This window comes from Carica papaya, chromosome 9, assembly GCF_054855325.1.
Source record: "Carica papaya isolate Zhongbai chromosome 9, ASM5485532v1, whole genome shotgun sequence".
NCBI lineage: Eukaryota > Viridiplantae > Streptophyta > Magnoliopsida > Brassicales > Caricaceae > Carica > Carica papaya.
In genome coordinates this window covers 9031359-9043950 of record NC_142317.1, presented here as the reverse complement: position 1 = coordinate 9043950, position 12592 = coordinate 9031359, and the positions used below count along the sequence as shown (strand labels likewise).

Sequence of the window (12592 nt, the reverse complement as noted above, 5' to 3'; positions counted from 1 at the left end):
TGACGTAGACAGCGTTTGGTTTGGACACTGTAGGTGTTGCGGCTTCTGTTAATCCGAAAGCAGCAACCACAATCCTGCATCATTAATTATTAAATAATTGGATCATTTTATTTTATTATTATTTTTTTTCAAAATTTTCTATTGAAACTTTTGACATTTGAGTCGGTGACATCGCAGTTAAAATTAATTAATCAGTCAGTTAAATTATATAAAAATTTCTTCTTTAAAATAATAATAAAAAAGCAATTAATTCCAACTTGGGTCCGTGGTTTTTTTTATTATTTTGTTAAATACAGGATGATTTGTCAGGAGGAAAGATTTATAATTTATTTATTTTTTTTTTTTTTATAATAAGAATAATTTAGTAGTTGATGATGTATTTTTCAGTTTAAAAAACTAGATAATAATCAAATTAACGATGGACTAAAAATAAGATTTGAACTTTTAAATATGTACAAGGGTATAAATGTCCCGATTCTAATCATCACCTACACTTTCCCCCACCACGACATGAATCTTCCCTTCCTTCCTACACAGATAATATATTTAGTCGAATCAAAATCTTCATTAACGATGGTTGAAACTTCTCCTTCAACAATCTATTTCGTCATTTCATTTTATAATCTCATCATCTACATATGTATAATACATATATATATATGTGTGTATAAATGTAGATGATCCAATCGAATTTCTATTAATTAATATAACTAACATAGATTGTCTCTCTCTCTCTCTCTATATATATATATAAACATCAAAACCAACAGAATTTTTTAAAATTAATTAATTAAGCGTTTGCCAGATGGGGAGACCTTCTTTTCTTATCACATATGGAATCTGATTCAAATATATTTTGATATATTTGGATAGTTAGAAAGGAGTGGTTGTAAGGATTTGAAGGTGACCTATTAATTATTTAGTGTTGCCCTTAATTAGTGTCTTACTATATATAGATATCTATATTCATATATATATTTTTAAAAAAAAAAAATTTAGATTAGTTATATAACAATTCACACACACGCACACCATATATTATATAAGACTCAATTTATACCAAATTAATTTTGATAAAGCTCTACCAAATGACTTCATCTGATCTCACTGTATATATATATACATATACATACATATTCTTCTGCTTTTCCTTTTCATTTTTTTAGTTGTTGATGATTAAATGTTGGTTCAGCGTATATATTTTCTGTCCAAGAATAACTTGAATTTTATATTTTTGTGCTTTAGTACACGAGAAACGTACGTACCATTATTAATTTTGTATATATACATATGTATATGTAAGGATCAGTTGATTTCTCACCTTCTATATGTGTGCTTTGAGATTATGAGGGATCTGTGGCATATTAGGCCCCATTGAAGATCTCGCACCCTAACCAACGTATCCACAATATTGCTTTAAAACTTTTGCCTTCATTGTCGCGCTGGCTCAGTCCAACATCGCAAATTAAAACCCTCTTCTTCTTCTTTTTTTAAGAGAAAAAAGAATATTAATCCTTCCTCCAATTAAATCAAACAAGAAAAAATTAACAATACCTGTTAACTCCTGCTTTAATACCCAATAAACGAGGTGTTGTTCCAGGTTTCCTGTGAGCCAAACACAATCCCACAATATCTGATTCATCAGGATCCTACTTCAATGGATAGCGGAGGTGGTGGTTTCGACAACAACCCCATGATGAGAAAATCCCAGCTGAAGCAAAAATCATCTGTCAATGACAGCAGTGGAGAAAATTATGATAATGATGATTATAAGAAGAAGATGTTGCATAGAGATCTCGAACGCCTAAGGCGCCAAGAAATGGCCACTCTTTATGCCTCTCTTCGTACTCTTCTTCCTCTTGAATATATCAAGGTTAACAATTAACTAAAACCTTCTTTACCTTTTTCATTTTCTTCCCAAATTACTGTAATTAGTTCGGGTATTTTCTACAGTTAATCTTCAGAAAAAGACAAACTTTCCTCTAGCAAGAAAATTTGGTCATGTCTATCCAGATCTCTTTCTTTTTTCCGGGCGAAAAAGGTTATAGATTATGACTCTAGGGTTTGATGGGGTTTTCAGGGGTACCGTGCAGTGTCAGATCACATGAATGGAGCGGTGAATTATATAAAAGATTTGAAGCAAAGGGTCGAAGGATTACGTGCAACGAGAGATGAACTGAAGAAACTGAGTGAATCCAGTGTTGGATTTGACTCAGAAATAAACTCGTCAAGCAGCTATTTCAGTCCGAGTTGTGTTATGGTAAATCCTTGTCCATGTGGAGTTGAGGTTGTGATTAGTACCCATTTAAGGGTACAGGGTTTACCCTTATCAAGAGCACTTCAAGTAATACTTGACCAAGGACTTAACGTTGTTTCCTGTGTCTCAACAAGACTAAATGAAACACTAGTATACAAGATGCAAGTTGAGGTACTAAGCATTGATTACCATGTTTTTCGTTTGAAGTATGATTAAGGTTTGCTTATGCATTCTCTTAATTAAATTATTTATATATATGCAACAGGTGAATGAGTTAACAGGCTTTGATACGTGCTGGTTGCAACAGAAACTAATTGCAGAAGAGGTTCGATTATGGAATGAAACGTCCAAATAACTCAAAGCAGATGTATCTGCTTATTATGGAACTACCAACTGATAGTTGTCAGGATTGGAAAACCTGACATTTCGTAAAAAATTTCATTGTTGGAACTCATGATTTTAGCTTCTTCTGATTGAGAAATTAGTTTAGCTATATATATGTGATCTACATATATATAGGTTAGCTAGCTATCAATGAAATGGAATATATATGAATGTATTTTTGCATATGTATATATGCTACTAGTCTCTCATGCATGTTTCTAGTTCCAAAACGTCTATGTATATTTTTCTGTTTGATGCTCGTTATTACTCATGATCTTGATCAGGTGGTATAGGCCATCGTTTAGCATATTCAGCATAAGTTGGTAAGTCTTCAAACTAAGTCCTCTTTCTTTACCATTTTTGAGGATACTGTACTGTGAAGATGTATAAAACCATGCTAACTTATACATATATATATATATATATATATCGTTCGGAAATTATTATTTTTTGTCTGTTTGATACTGGCTCGCTTGAATCACCTTCAGCAATATTCATCACTTTTTAGTATAAATCTAGTACTGGAGCTAAGTTTATTACTTTACATATTTAGTATAAGGGCTAGAGTTACATACATGTTGAGTTTTAGTCCTCCATTTCTTTGTTTTTAAATTTCAACATGATATATATGTATTGAGAGCTTCTGCTCGATAAGCCTTTGAAGATCACAGTCAGTTATATTTGCGCATTACCAGCTGCTGCTATTTTCTTTTTTTAATTTTTCGTTTTTTCCGATATGCATTCTAGCTGTTGGAAAAAATTAGTCATATGCAAATTTATGTGTGCGCGTATATGTATGTATTACACGTACCATTTATAGATGATCACAAACATACATATATATATATATTTATATATATACACATTAATGTCCTAGGTAGATCGTTGCCTATCTAGCTCTCTTCTATATATATAAATGTATGTCTTTGTGCTTATATATCAATATATGTAGCTTGTAGTTACAACTACCGCACACTCTGCTTGATTACTCATAATATAGATCAAGCTAGCTACACAAATACATACATGCACATAAAGTAGAGTATTTTCATCCCTCATGTAAAACATATTTTATGGAAAATAACTATCTGACTCTATATATGTATTCTCTCTTAGATATAAATATATGCCTATACCATTATTAATGTTAGAATCTCATTCTACATATATGCATATACATATTAATTGGTGTTGGAATGACGATTAGTCTGTAGGCAGTTATATATAAACACATCCACACGTATAGAATGGACACGGGCGTGTAAAAGCATTAATTCTGCTTTGGATGATATGATATTGTTTGTTAATTTTTACGTAATAGCTGCAGGCAAGAAAAATATCTGTTTAGTGTAAATATCATAATGCTGCTTTGGATAACAAAAAAGGTATACAGATTGCGGTAATTAAAGGGCTGAGTTAGAGAAGATAATTGTTAGTTGCTTCTTCAAACTGGGTGAGCTTGCTTTATGTAACATTATGTATATATACATTGCTATTTCTATTTCTATTTCAATATAATATTACATTTCATATCACATCACAGTTGCTTAGTTGATCTTTGTATATATTTGCATGTATATATCCATATGTATTCTCTATACATGAGCGCATAAACATGGAGAGATAAGAGATATACATATATATACCTCAGGTAAAACTAAAATTTAATGATCCATTGGGATCGGGAAAAATTACCAATCTCAAATATCATACATGCATAGCCAGGAATATTTAGAAGCTGCAAGCCTCCAAACATGAGATATTGCGTAGTACACACACGCACATATATCTATATACTTAAGAAAAAAGGCCTCAAATACTGAGCAAAATAATAATTAATTAATATTTAATTTGGTGGAGCACGAGTTGTCAATACGCGTCATATATATGAAGATCTGTATATATCCCTGTTTATGTGTCTATGATGCCACCCTAAACAATCCATCCGCTGAATTATTAATAGAACCTCCTGAATTATTATATATATACATGTATGTATATACATAGAGTGAGGAAAGATTCGAAACAGCCAAGCAAATCTTTATCTTTTCTTCTTCTTTTCTTGTTAGAAATAAATTATGTACTAAGTCAGTTAACATGGATCATATTGTATGATATATTGATATTTTCCTTATATTAATTAGCAACTCAATCCTCTTAGAGATCTTCATTTGGTAATGTTTATATAATATTGGTACAGTCCTGAATAATTTTGCTGAGGAGATGGAATCAACTAATTATATATACTTAATATTGAGGGTGATTCAAATTTATTTTATTTTTATTAATTTAATTATTTAATATACACGTAAAATATTAAAATTAATTACTTATTTATTATATAATTAGATTGTGTATTCAGTTTCATGACTACAGATTTTGTATTCTTAGTTGTTAAAGAATAAAAGATAAAAGTACCTATTTCAATTACAAAATAAGAATTTGCATCTATTGGTTATTTAATTATCATATTTAAAACATATATTTTCTTTCCTAATATAGAAAATAAAGTGTTCATTAATAGAGAAGCTTTTGTTTAGCACAAAAAATTTTATGAGATAAACTATAATTTGCCATATAATTAATCACAATTCGGTCTTGCATTAAGAGGAGGTAAAATTTTACTACTCATAACTAAGTAATAGTTTAAAATTTTTTTATAAAATATAAAATAATATTATTATGTATCATAAAAAATTATAATGTAAATCATAACAATTCATATAACACTCGAGGCTCAAGATTTAGATACGTTACTGCTAATTTCAGCAATTAAGTGGATTATTCATTAATTTAGTAATTTATTTTCTCATCCACTTATAATGGTTGAAGTCAATTTAAAGGATACCCAAATTAATAGATAACCGTTATAAAAAAAATGTACATTGATGGAGTAGATAACCTTAAAATAAATTATAAAATTATTATATTTTACGGCTACTAAACTACAATAATAGAAACGATTATCAACACATTCAATTACCTTGAATGTGTTTTAACATCTCCTCTCATATATAAAAAGAGCACAAATTCTCATTTCAACTTGTCTTTCATCAACTAAATTTATAAAATTTTGTGCAGAATAGTTAGATAGAGAGAAGAAGTGAGTCAAAGAATTAAGAATTTTTTTAAGAGATCTCTCAATCACGCTATGACTGCATCATCTCATAACGGTATATAATTCTAACTTTTTATTATCTTTCCTTTCTTAATATGTGTTGAATTTGATAAAAAGATGATTTCAGTATAAAAATTTCTTACATTTGGTATCAGAGTAAGGCTGAATTCACATATTTTTGAATTCTATTGATAATTTATATATATATATATATATTATTACTAATAGTTTATATATATATATATATTGTAACATCTACCTAAAGAAAAAAAAATAAAAAAAAATAAAATTTGGAGTTTGAATGTAAGTGAAAGAAATTTTTTAAAATTTGGGACTTTTAATTAATTTAAGGGACCTAAATGAAAGTGGATAAGAAAAAAGATAGCAAAAATATAAATAAGGAAAATTGGAAGGGGACAAAGAAAATCAAGAGAATGGACGGTCCAGATTGAACATTGTAAGATCCAATGGCCAAAAAGGTGGGTATTTAAGGAAATAATTAGGATTTCCTTCTTTGTTTTGAAAAGAGAAGCCGAAAATGAGAGAGAGGAGAGGAGCCGATCGGGTGAGAGAAGAGGCCAAGATTGAGGAGGATTCGAGTCGAGAACGAGAAGGGAATGCCGCATGAGGGAGAGACGAGCAAGGGAGCCAGAATGAAAGAAGAAAACGCGGCCAAAGAAGAGAGGAGGAGGTATCACGGAGGCAGAAGCCGAAGGGAAGGGGAAGGAAAGGAAATCGCGATCAAGGAGCACCGTGTGACCATAGAATCTGAAAAAAATAAGGTAAGTTTCATCTTTTTCATTCTTTTCATCTCTATTTTCCAAAAATCCCTTTTCTTATTTCACACTAATCGGCATGTAGGTGTGAAATCTGTTGTCCAAACTTCGAAGCAAGGTAGGGAGCTGCAGGGTGGCTGAGAGGAGACCACCGGGATCCAAACTGAGGCTAAATCGCCCCACGCTGGAAAGATAAAGCTTTTTGTGTGTTTTTGTTGGTTATTGAGCATTGGGGAACAGGGCCAGTGTCGGGCTAGCCACGTGAGCTCGACTGGGCCAGTTACCTGTGCAAGAATCGAGGAGGTTTTCCCAGGAATGGAGAAAGTCGATCCATTTAGGAAGTTGAAGGGTCTTCCCCGAGCATGGGAACCTGATCCACCATTTTGGAGTTTCGATGCACCGTTCTAAAAGCTAAAAAATTTTCCATGAAAAATGAAAATTCGATTTATCGTCTGGAAAGCTAAGAAGTTTTTCTCAAAAAATAGGAATCTGATTTGCCGAATGGGCAGTCAAAAGCTTTTTTGGGTACGGATCTTGATAATTTTGAGTATTCCGTTAGGTGGTCATTGGAACTCATAATTTGATTAAATTAATTTTTAGTATTTCGAAATATTTTAATTAATTATGTCGTGTGTACAGAAAAATTTGGACATTTAGGCAAATCTGGAAAGATGCATAGGAGTGTAAGTATTTTTAGCTCTCAACCGAGTTTGAATTTCAAAAAGTGCATTTATTTCATTAAATGATGAATTTTAAAATTTGAACGGACATTAATCCAACTTTTGATGAAAAATGGAACTCAAACTATGATCAGTAAATCTAAGCAATTGGAACCCTATGAAGAGATGAAACCAAAAAGCAAACCCAATAAACTGAGAGTTATTTGGAATGATGAAATATAAAATTGAAAAAGAAAAGTCTCAATTAAGGAAAAGTTTAAAAAGAAAAAGAAATAAAATAAAAAGGTAAAAAATAGAAAGAAAAAGAAATAATTGAGGTTAAGCAATGATCATTTAAATAAATTAAGAATTTTGGAATGAGAGGGTAGGAGTAAATAGGGTAAGGACCCTGAATCCCTTCTCGTTTAGTTTGAATCAAGGAGGGGAGTGTGTGTGTGCGGCTGAAGTTCAGCGAGCATAGTGAACCTGCATATGGATAGAGTCCGAAACCTAATCCAGATGTAAATAGGCATTCGTGTGAGTGTGGGTCACCTAGCAAACATACCTGCTGTGCCCATTGTGTGATTCATGTGTGTGTTATCCATGCGATTGGGGAATGCATTTCGCTTTTCCTCGATGATGACATAAATGGCATCGCGCAATGAAACCATAGAAATGACCTTTCGAGTGTATAAGTGATCTTTCATGTGTATGTGATTATATTTCGAGATGATAAATGATATTCGAGTGTATCTGTAATCTTTTGTGTGTGTGTGATTATGTTTAAAGATGATGAATAATATTCGAGTGTATTTATGAATTTCAAGAGTATGGAAATATACATTTGAGGTTTGTATATGATATTCGAGAAAATTTATAAGATCGATTAGGAACATGTGAAATAGTGAAAATAAGAACATGAATTTTACACTGAAATATTTTTATTATTTTTGTCTCTTACCGTGTGTTTTGCATGAAATTTTATCTGGGTTGAGAGAACAGGAATACTTATTGAGTTGGTGATGCTCATTAAATTTTATTATGATATTTTTCAGAAGAGAATGAAGAGTCAGCACCACTGCCAGACGAGTAGAACATGTAAGAAATGTTTTTGTTTTTGTATATTTTGTGCATATTTGAAAAAATTTATTTTGTTCTGTTAGACTCTAAATTCTGACATCATGTTTTGTATATATAATTATTGTACATATCACATAGAATACTATATTGTATTATATTTTTTATATATGTATATATATATATTTAATGGACCCACTGTATGAAAATGGTGTGAGCAGGAATTACGCCTCATTATTGAGTTGTGAGACGTGACATATATATTATATTAATAGTTTATCTTATACTAACATTATATATATATATATATTATACTAACAGTTTATATTTGTATATATAATTTTACACTAACAATTTATATATATATTATTGCTCTAATAATTTATATGTATATTATTATACTAACAGTTAATATATATAATTTTACACTAACAATTTATATATACATTATTGCTCTAATAGTTTATTTATATATTATTATATTGACAATTAATATATATTATTGCACTAACAGTTATATATATATATTATTATTCTAAGAGTTTATTTATATATTATTGTATTAATATTTTATATGTATATTATTGCATTAACAGTTTATATGTATCAATATATTATTATACTGACAATTTATATATATATATATATATTATTATACTAATAGTTTATATATATGTGTATATATTATATCAATAGTTTATATATATATGTTAAATTACAGTTAATTTTATAAATGTAAATATATATATGTATATTTGATACAAATTATGGTTTTGTAGTTTTATAACTTAAGATTTATTAACATGGTGAGTTCACAAAGTAATTTAGATTAATGAGTCTTACGTTAATTAAATTATATTAAAGAATTAAGGGAGACTTATAAAGGAATAATATATATTTTTATAATTACAAGATTGAAACTAATCCAAATGAGAGTCACTTTCTACTAATTATGAACTAATAGTTTATTTTGTGTTATTTAGATGGACATCCAAATATAACATGTAAATAACGCAAAATATTAAGTATTTTAAGCCCATTTGAGTGAACACTGGATATGCTAACGTTTTACCCAAAGAAAAAACTATACTGATATCAATAGTTCATCATTTATAAACTTAATATTATAAATATATTTGAGACCTTAGTGTGAGCATAGTTCTATTTTTACAGTCCTCACTTCATTGTATTCTCTTACATCTGGAATGACAACTTTCAATAGATTAAATTTTGTGGAGTGTTATGAAAGGGTTCAATTCTCACTAGGTTTATTAGATCTTGGTATGGCTTTGATAATTGAAAAACCTCCTAAAGCTACCGATGATAGTACCCTAGAGCAGAAAGAACAATTCAAAGCCTAGATAAGGTCAAACAAACTCAGTCTTATGTTTATGAGAATGACCATTTCCACTAACATCAAAACTTCTCTCCCTCAAACTAAGATAGCCTCAGAATTTTTGAAATATGTAGAGAAGCATTTCAAACGCGCCGATAAGTCTCTTGCAAACACATTGATGGCTGAATTGACCACCATAAATATGATGATTAGAAAAGAATTCAGCAACATTTTGAACATGACTGAAAAACCTGCAAAACTTAAGGCATTGGGCATGAGCATGGATGAATTATTCTTAGTTCAATTTGTCATTAACTCACTTCCTTCGTAGTTTGCTCCATTCAAAATTCGTTATAAAACTAATAATGAACAGTTGAATATGAATGAGTTTACTAGCAAGTGTATTCAGGAAGAAATGAAATTATAACAAGATGGACATAATTTTGCCCTTGCAATTACTCATGGAGCTATGAAAAATAAAGACAAATCTAGAAAAGTAAAAAACATTCTACCAAAGAAACATAGTAGACCTGGGGAGAACAACAAGAGTCATGATGAAAAATTTACTCTGAATTGCTATTTTTGTGGCAAGAAAGGTTATGTGAAAAATAAATGTAATAAGTATAAGACTTGGTTCGAAAAGAGAATTATGAATCTTTCTTTTGTATGTTAGAAATCAAATCTTACTGAGATTTCTTTTAATACTTAGTGAATTGATTCTGGAGGTACAACTCATATTACCAATTTAATATAGGGATTCCTTACAAACTGAAAACCGAAAGAAATTAAAAAGTTCCTCTATATAGGAAACCGTCTCAAAATAGAAGTGGTAGCTATAGGTATCTATCGTTTGCTATTAGATACTGGTCATCATATGGATCTTTTGAATACTTTTTATGTTCATTCGATTTCTAGGAATTTAATTTCATTATCCAAATTAGATATTGTTGGATATTCAGTTTATTTTGGTTGTGAAAAAATAAGTTTAGTGTTTAATTCAATGATAGTTGGTTTTAGTATTTCATATTATAGTTTATATAAAATTTTCCTGAATCATGAATTTGCACAAGCTTTAATTACCTTGCATTCAAATATTAGATCAAAACGTGACTTAATTAATAAAGATTCTTCATTCTTGTGGCATAAAAGGCTATAACATATCTCTAGGGAAAGAATTGAGAGATTAGTGAATGATGGAATTTTACAAAATCTTGACTTCACTGATTTCCAAATATGTATAGATTGTATAAAAGGAAAGCAAACTAAACATATAAAGAAGGTGTAACAAAAAGTAATGAGTTTCTTGAGATAATTCATACGGATATTTGCGGACCACTCTCTATTCCTTGTTTCATTGGAGAAAGATATTTTATCACCTTTATAGATGATTTATCTCAGTATTGTTATGTATATCTAATTCATGATAAGTCTCAAGTTATTGACATCTTCAAAGTATATATTACAGAGGTTGAGAGACAATTAGATAAAAAGATTAAGGTTGTGAGATCTAATCGAGGTGGTGAATTCTATGGTAGATATGATGAGTCAGAATAAAATCCTGGTCCATTTGCCAAATTCCTAGAAAAGTATAACATTCGTGCTCAATACACAATGCCAGGTATGTTACAACATAATAGTATTGCTGAAAGGTGTAATTGTATTTTAATAAAAATGATTAAGAATATGATGAGTTACTCTTCTATACCTATTTCTTTATTGGATGAAGCTTTAAAGACCGCAATGTATACCTTGAACAGAGTTCCTAAGAAGACAATATCTATAACTCCTTTCGAGTTGTGGACCGGTAAGAAACTAAGTTAAGATATTTACATGTAAGAGGTTATCCAACAAATGCAAGAATCCTTAATCCTCACGAGAAAATGTTAAATTCAAGAACAATATCTGAATATTTTATTGGTCATTCAAATAAGTTCAAATTGTATAGATTTTACTATCTTAACTATAGTACGAGAATAGTTGAAACAAGTAATGTCAAATTCTTAAAAAATGGTGAAATTAGTGGGAGTAAAGAACCAAGAAAAGTAGACATTGAGGAAATAATAGTGGATATCACACCATCATTTTTGCCTCAAAAAAACAACTTTTGCTCATCATTCTCAACAAGTTACAAAAAATGAGCTACATAATAGAAATAGTTCATTACCACAAGAAGATGTCACCATTGAAAATATTATAAAACAACCTCAATCAATACATTTGAGAAGATCTCAAATGGAAAGAAAATCTGCTATATAAGATGATTATGTGATATATCTATAAGAATCTGATTTTGATATTGGGATAAGAACATATTCGGTTATGTTTTCACAAACTATGAAAAGTGATAATTATAATAAATGAATAAAAGTTATGAAAGAAGAGTTAAAGTCTATAAACCATAATGATGCCCGGGATCTTGTCGAATTACCTGATAATGGTAAAAGTGTCAGTTGTAAATGGGTTTTCAAGACTAAACGCGATACTAAAAGCATTATCGAATGATTTAGAACCAAACTATTGACCAAAGGTTTTACTCAAAAAGAAACTATAGATTATAGAGATACTTTCTCTTTAGTTTCTAAAAAGGACTCCCTTAAAATCATTATGGCACTTGTAGCACATTCTAATTTAGAATTATATGAAATAGATGTGAAGGTTGCTTTCTTGAATGAGAATTTATATGTATATATCTATATGGATCAACCTGAAGGGTTCACAAAGGAAGGAAAAGAACACTTAGCTTGCAAATTAAAGAAATCAATTTATGGTCTTAAACAAGCTTTCAGACAATGATGTATAAAGTTTAATGATACCATTACATCTTTCGGATTTAAAAAAAATGTTGTTGATCAGTGCATATATCTGAAAATTTGTGGGAGCAAATTTATAATTATGATACTATATGTAGATAATATTTTGCTAGCTACTAATGATCTTGATTTGTTATACGATACCAAGAAATATCTCTTTAAAAACTTTCAGATA

At 29.8% G+C, this 12592-nt stretch overlaps 1 protein-coding gene across 1 annotated transcript; it reads left to right on the top strand.

Annotated features, from left to right (window-relative positions):
• Positions 1-1056: 1056 nt before the first annotated feature.
• On the top strand, positions 1057-4413 carry LOC110822951 (transcription factor bHLH120-like). Its single transcript, XM_088211923.1, has 3 exons — positions 1057-1873; positions 2081-2428; positions 2523-4413. The coding sequence occupies exons 1-3, from the start codon at positions 1658-1660 to the stop codon at positions 2610-2612; spliced, it is 654 nt and encodes a 217-aa protein (XP_088068049.1). The 5' UTR covers positions 1057-1657; the 3' UTR covers positions 2613-4413.
• Positions 4414-12592: the final 8179 nt, after the last annotated feature.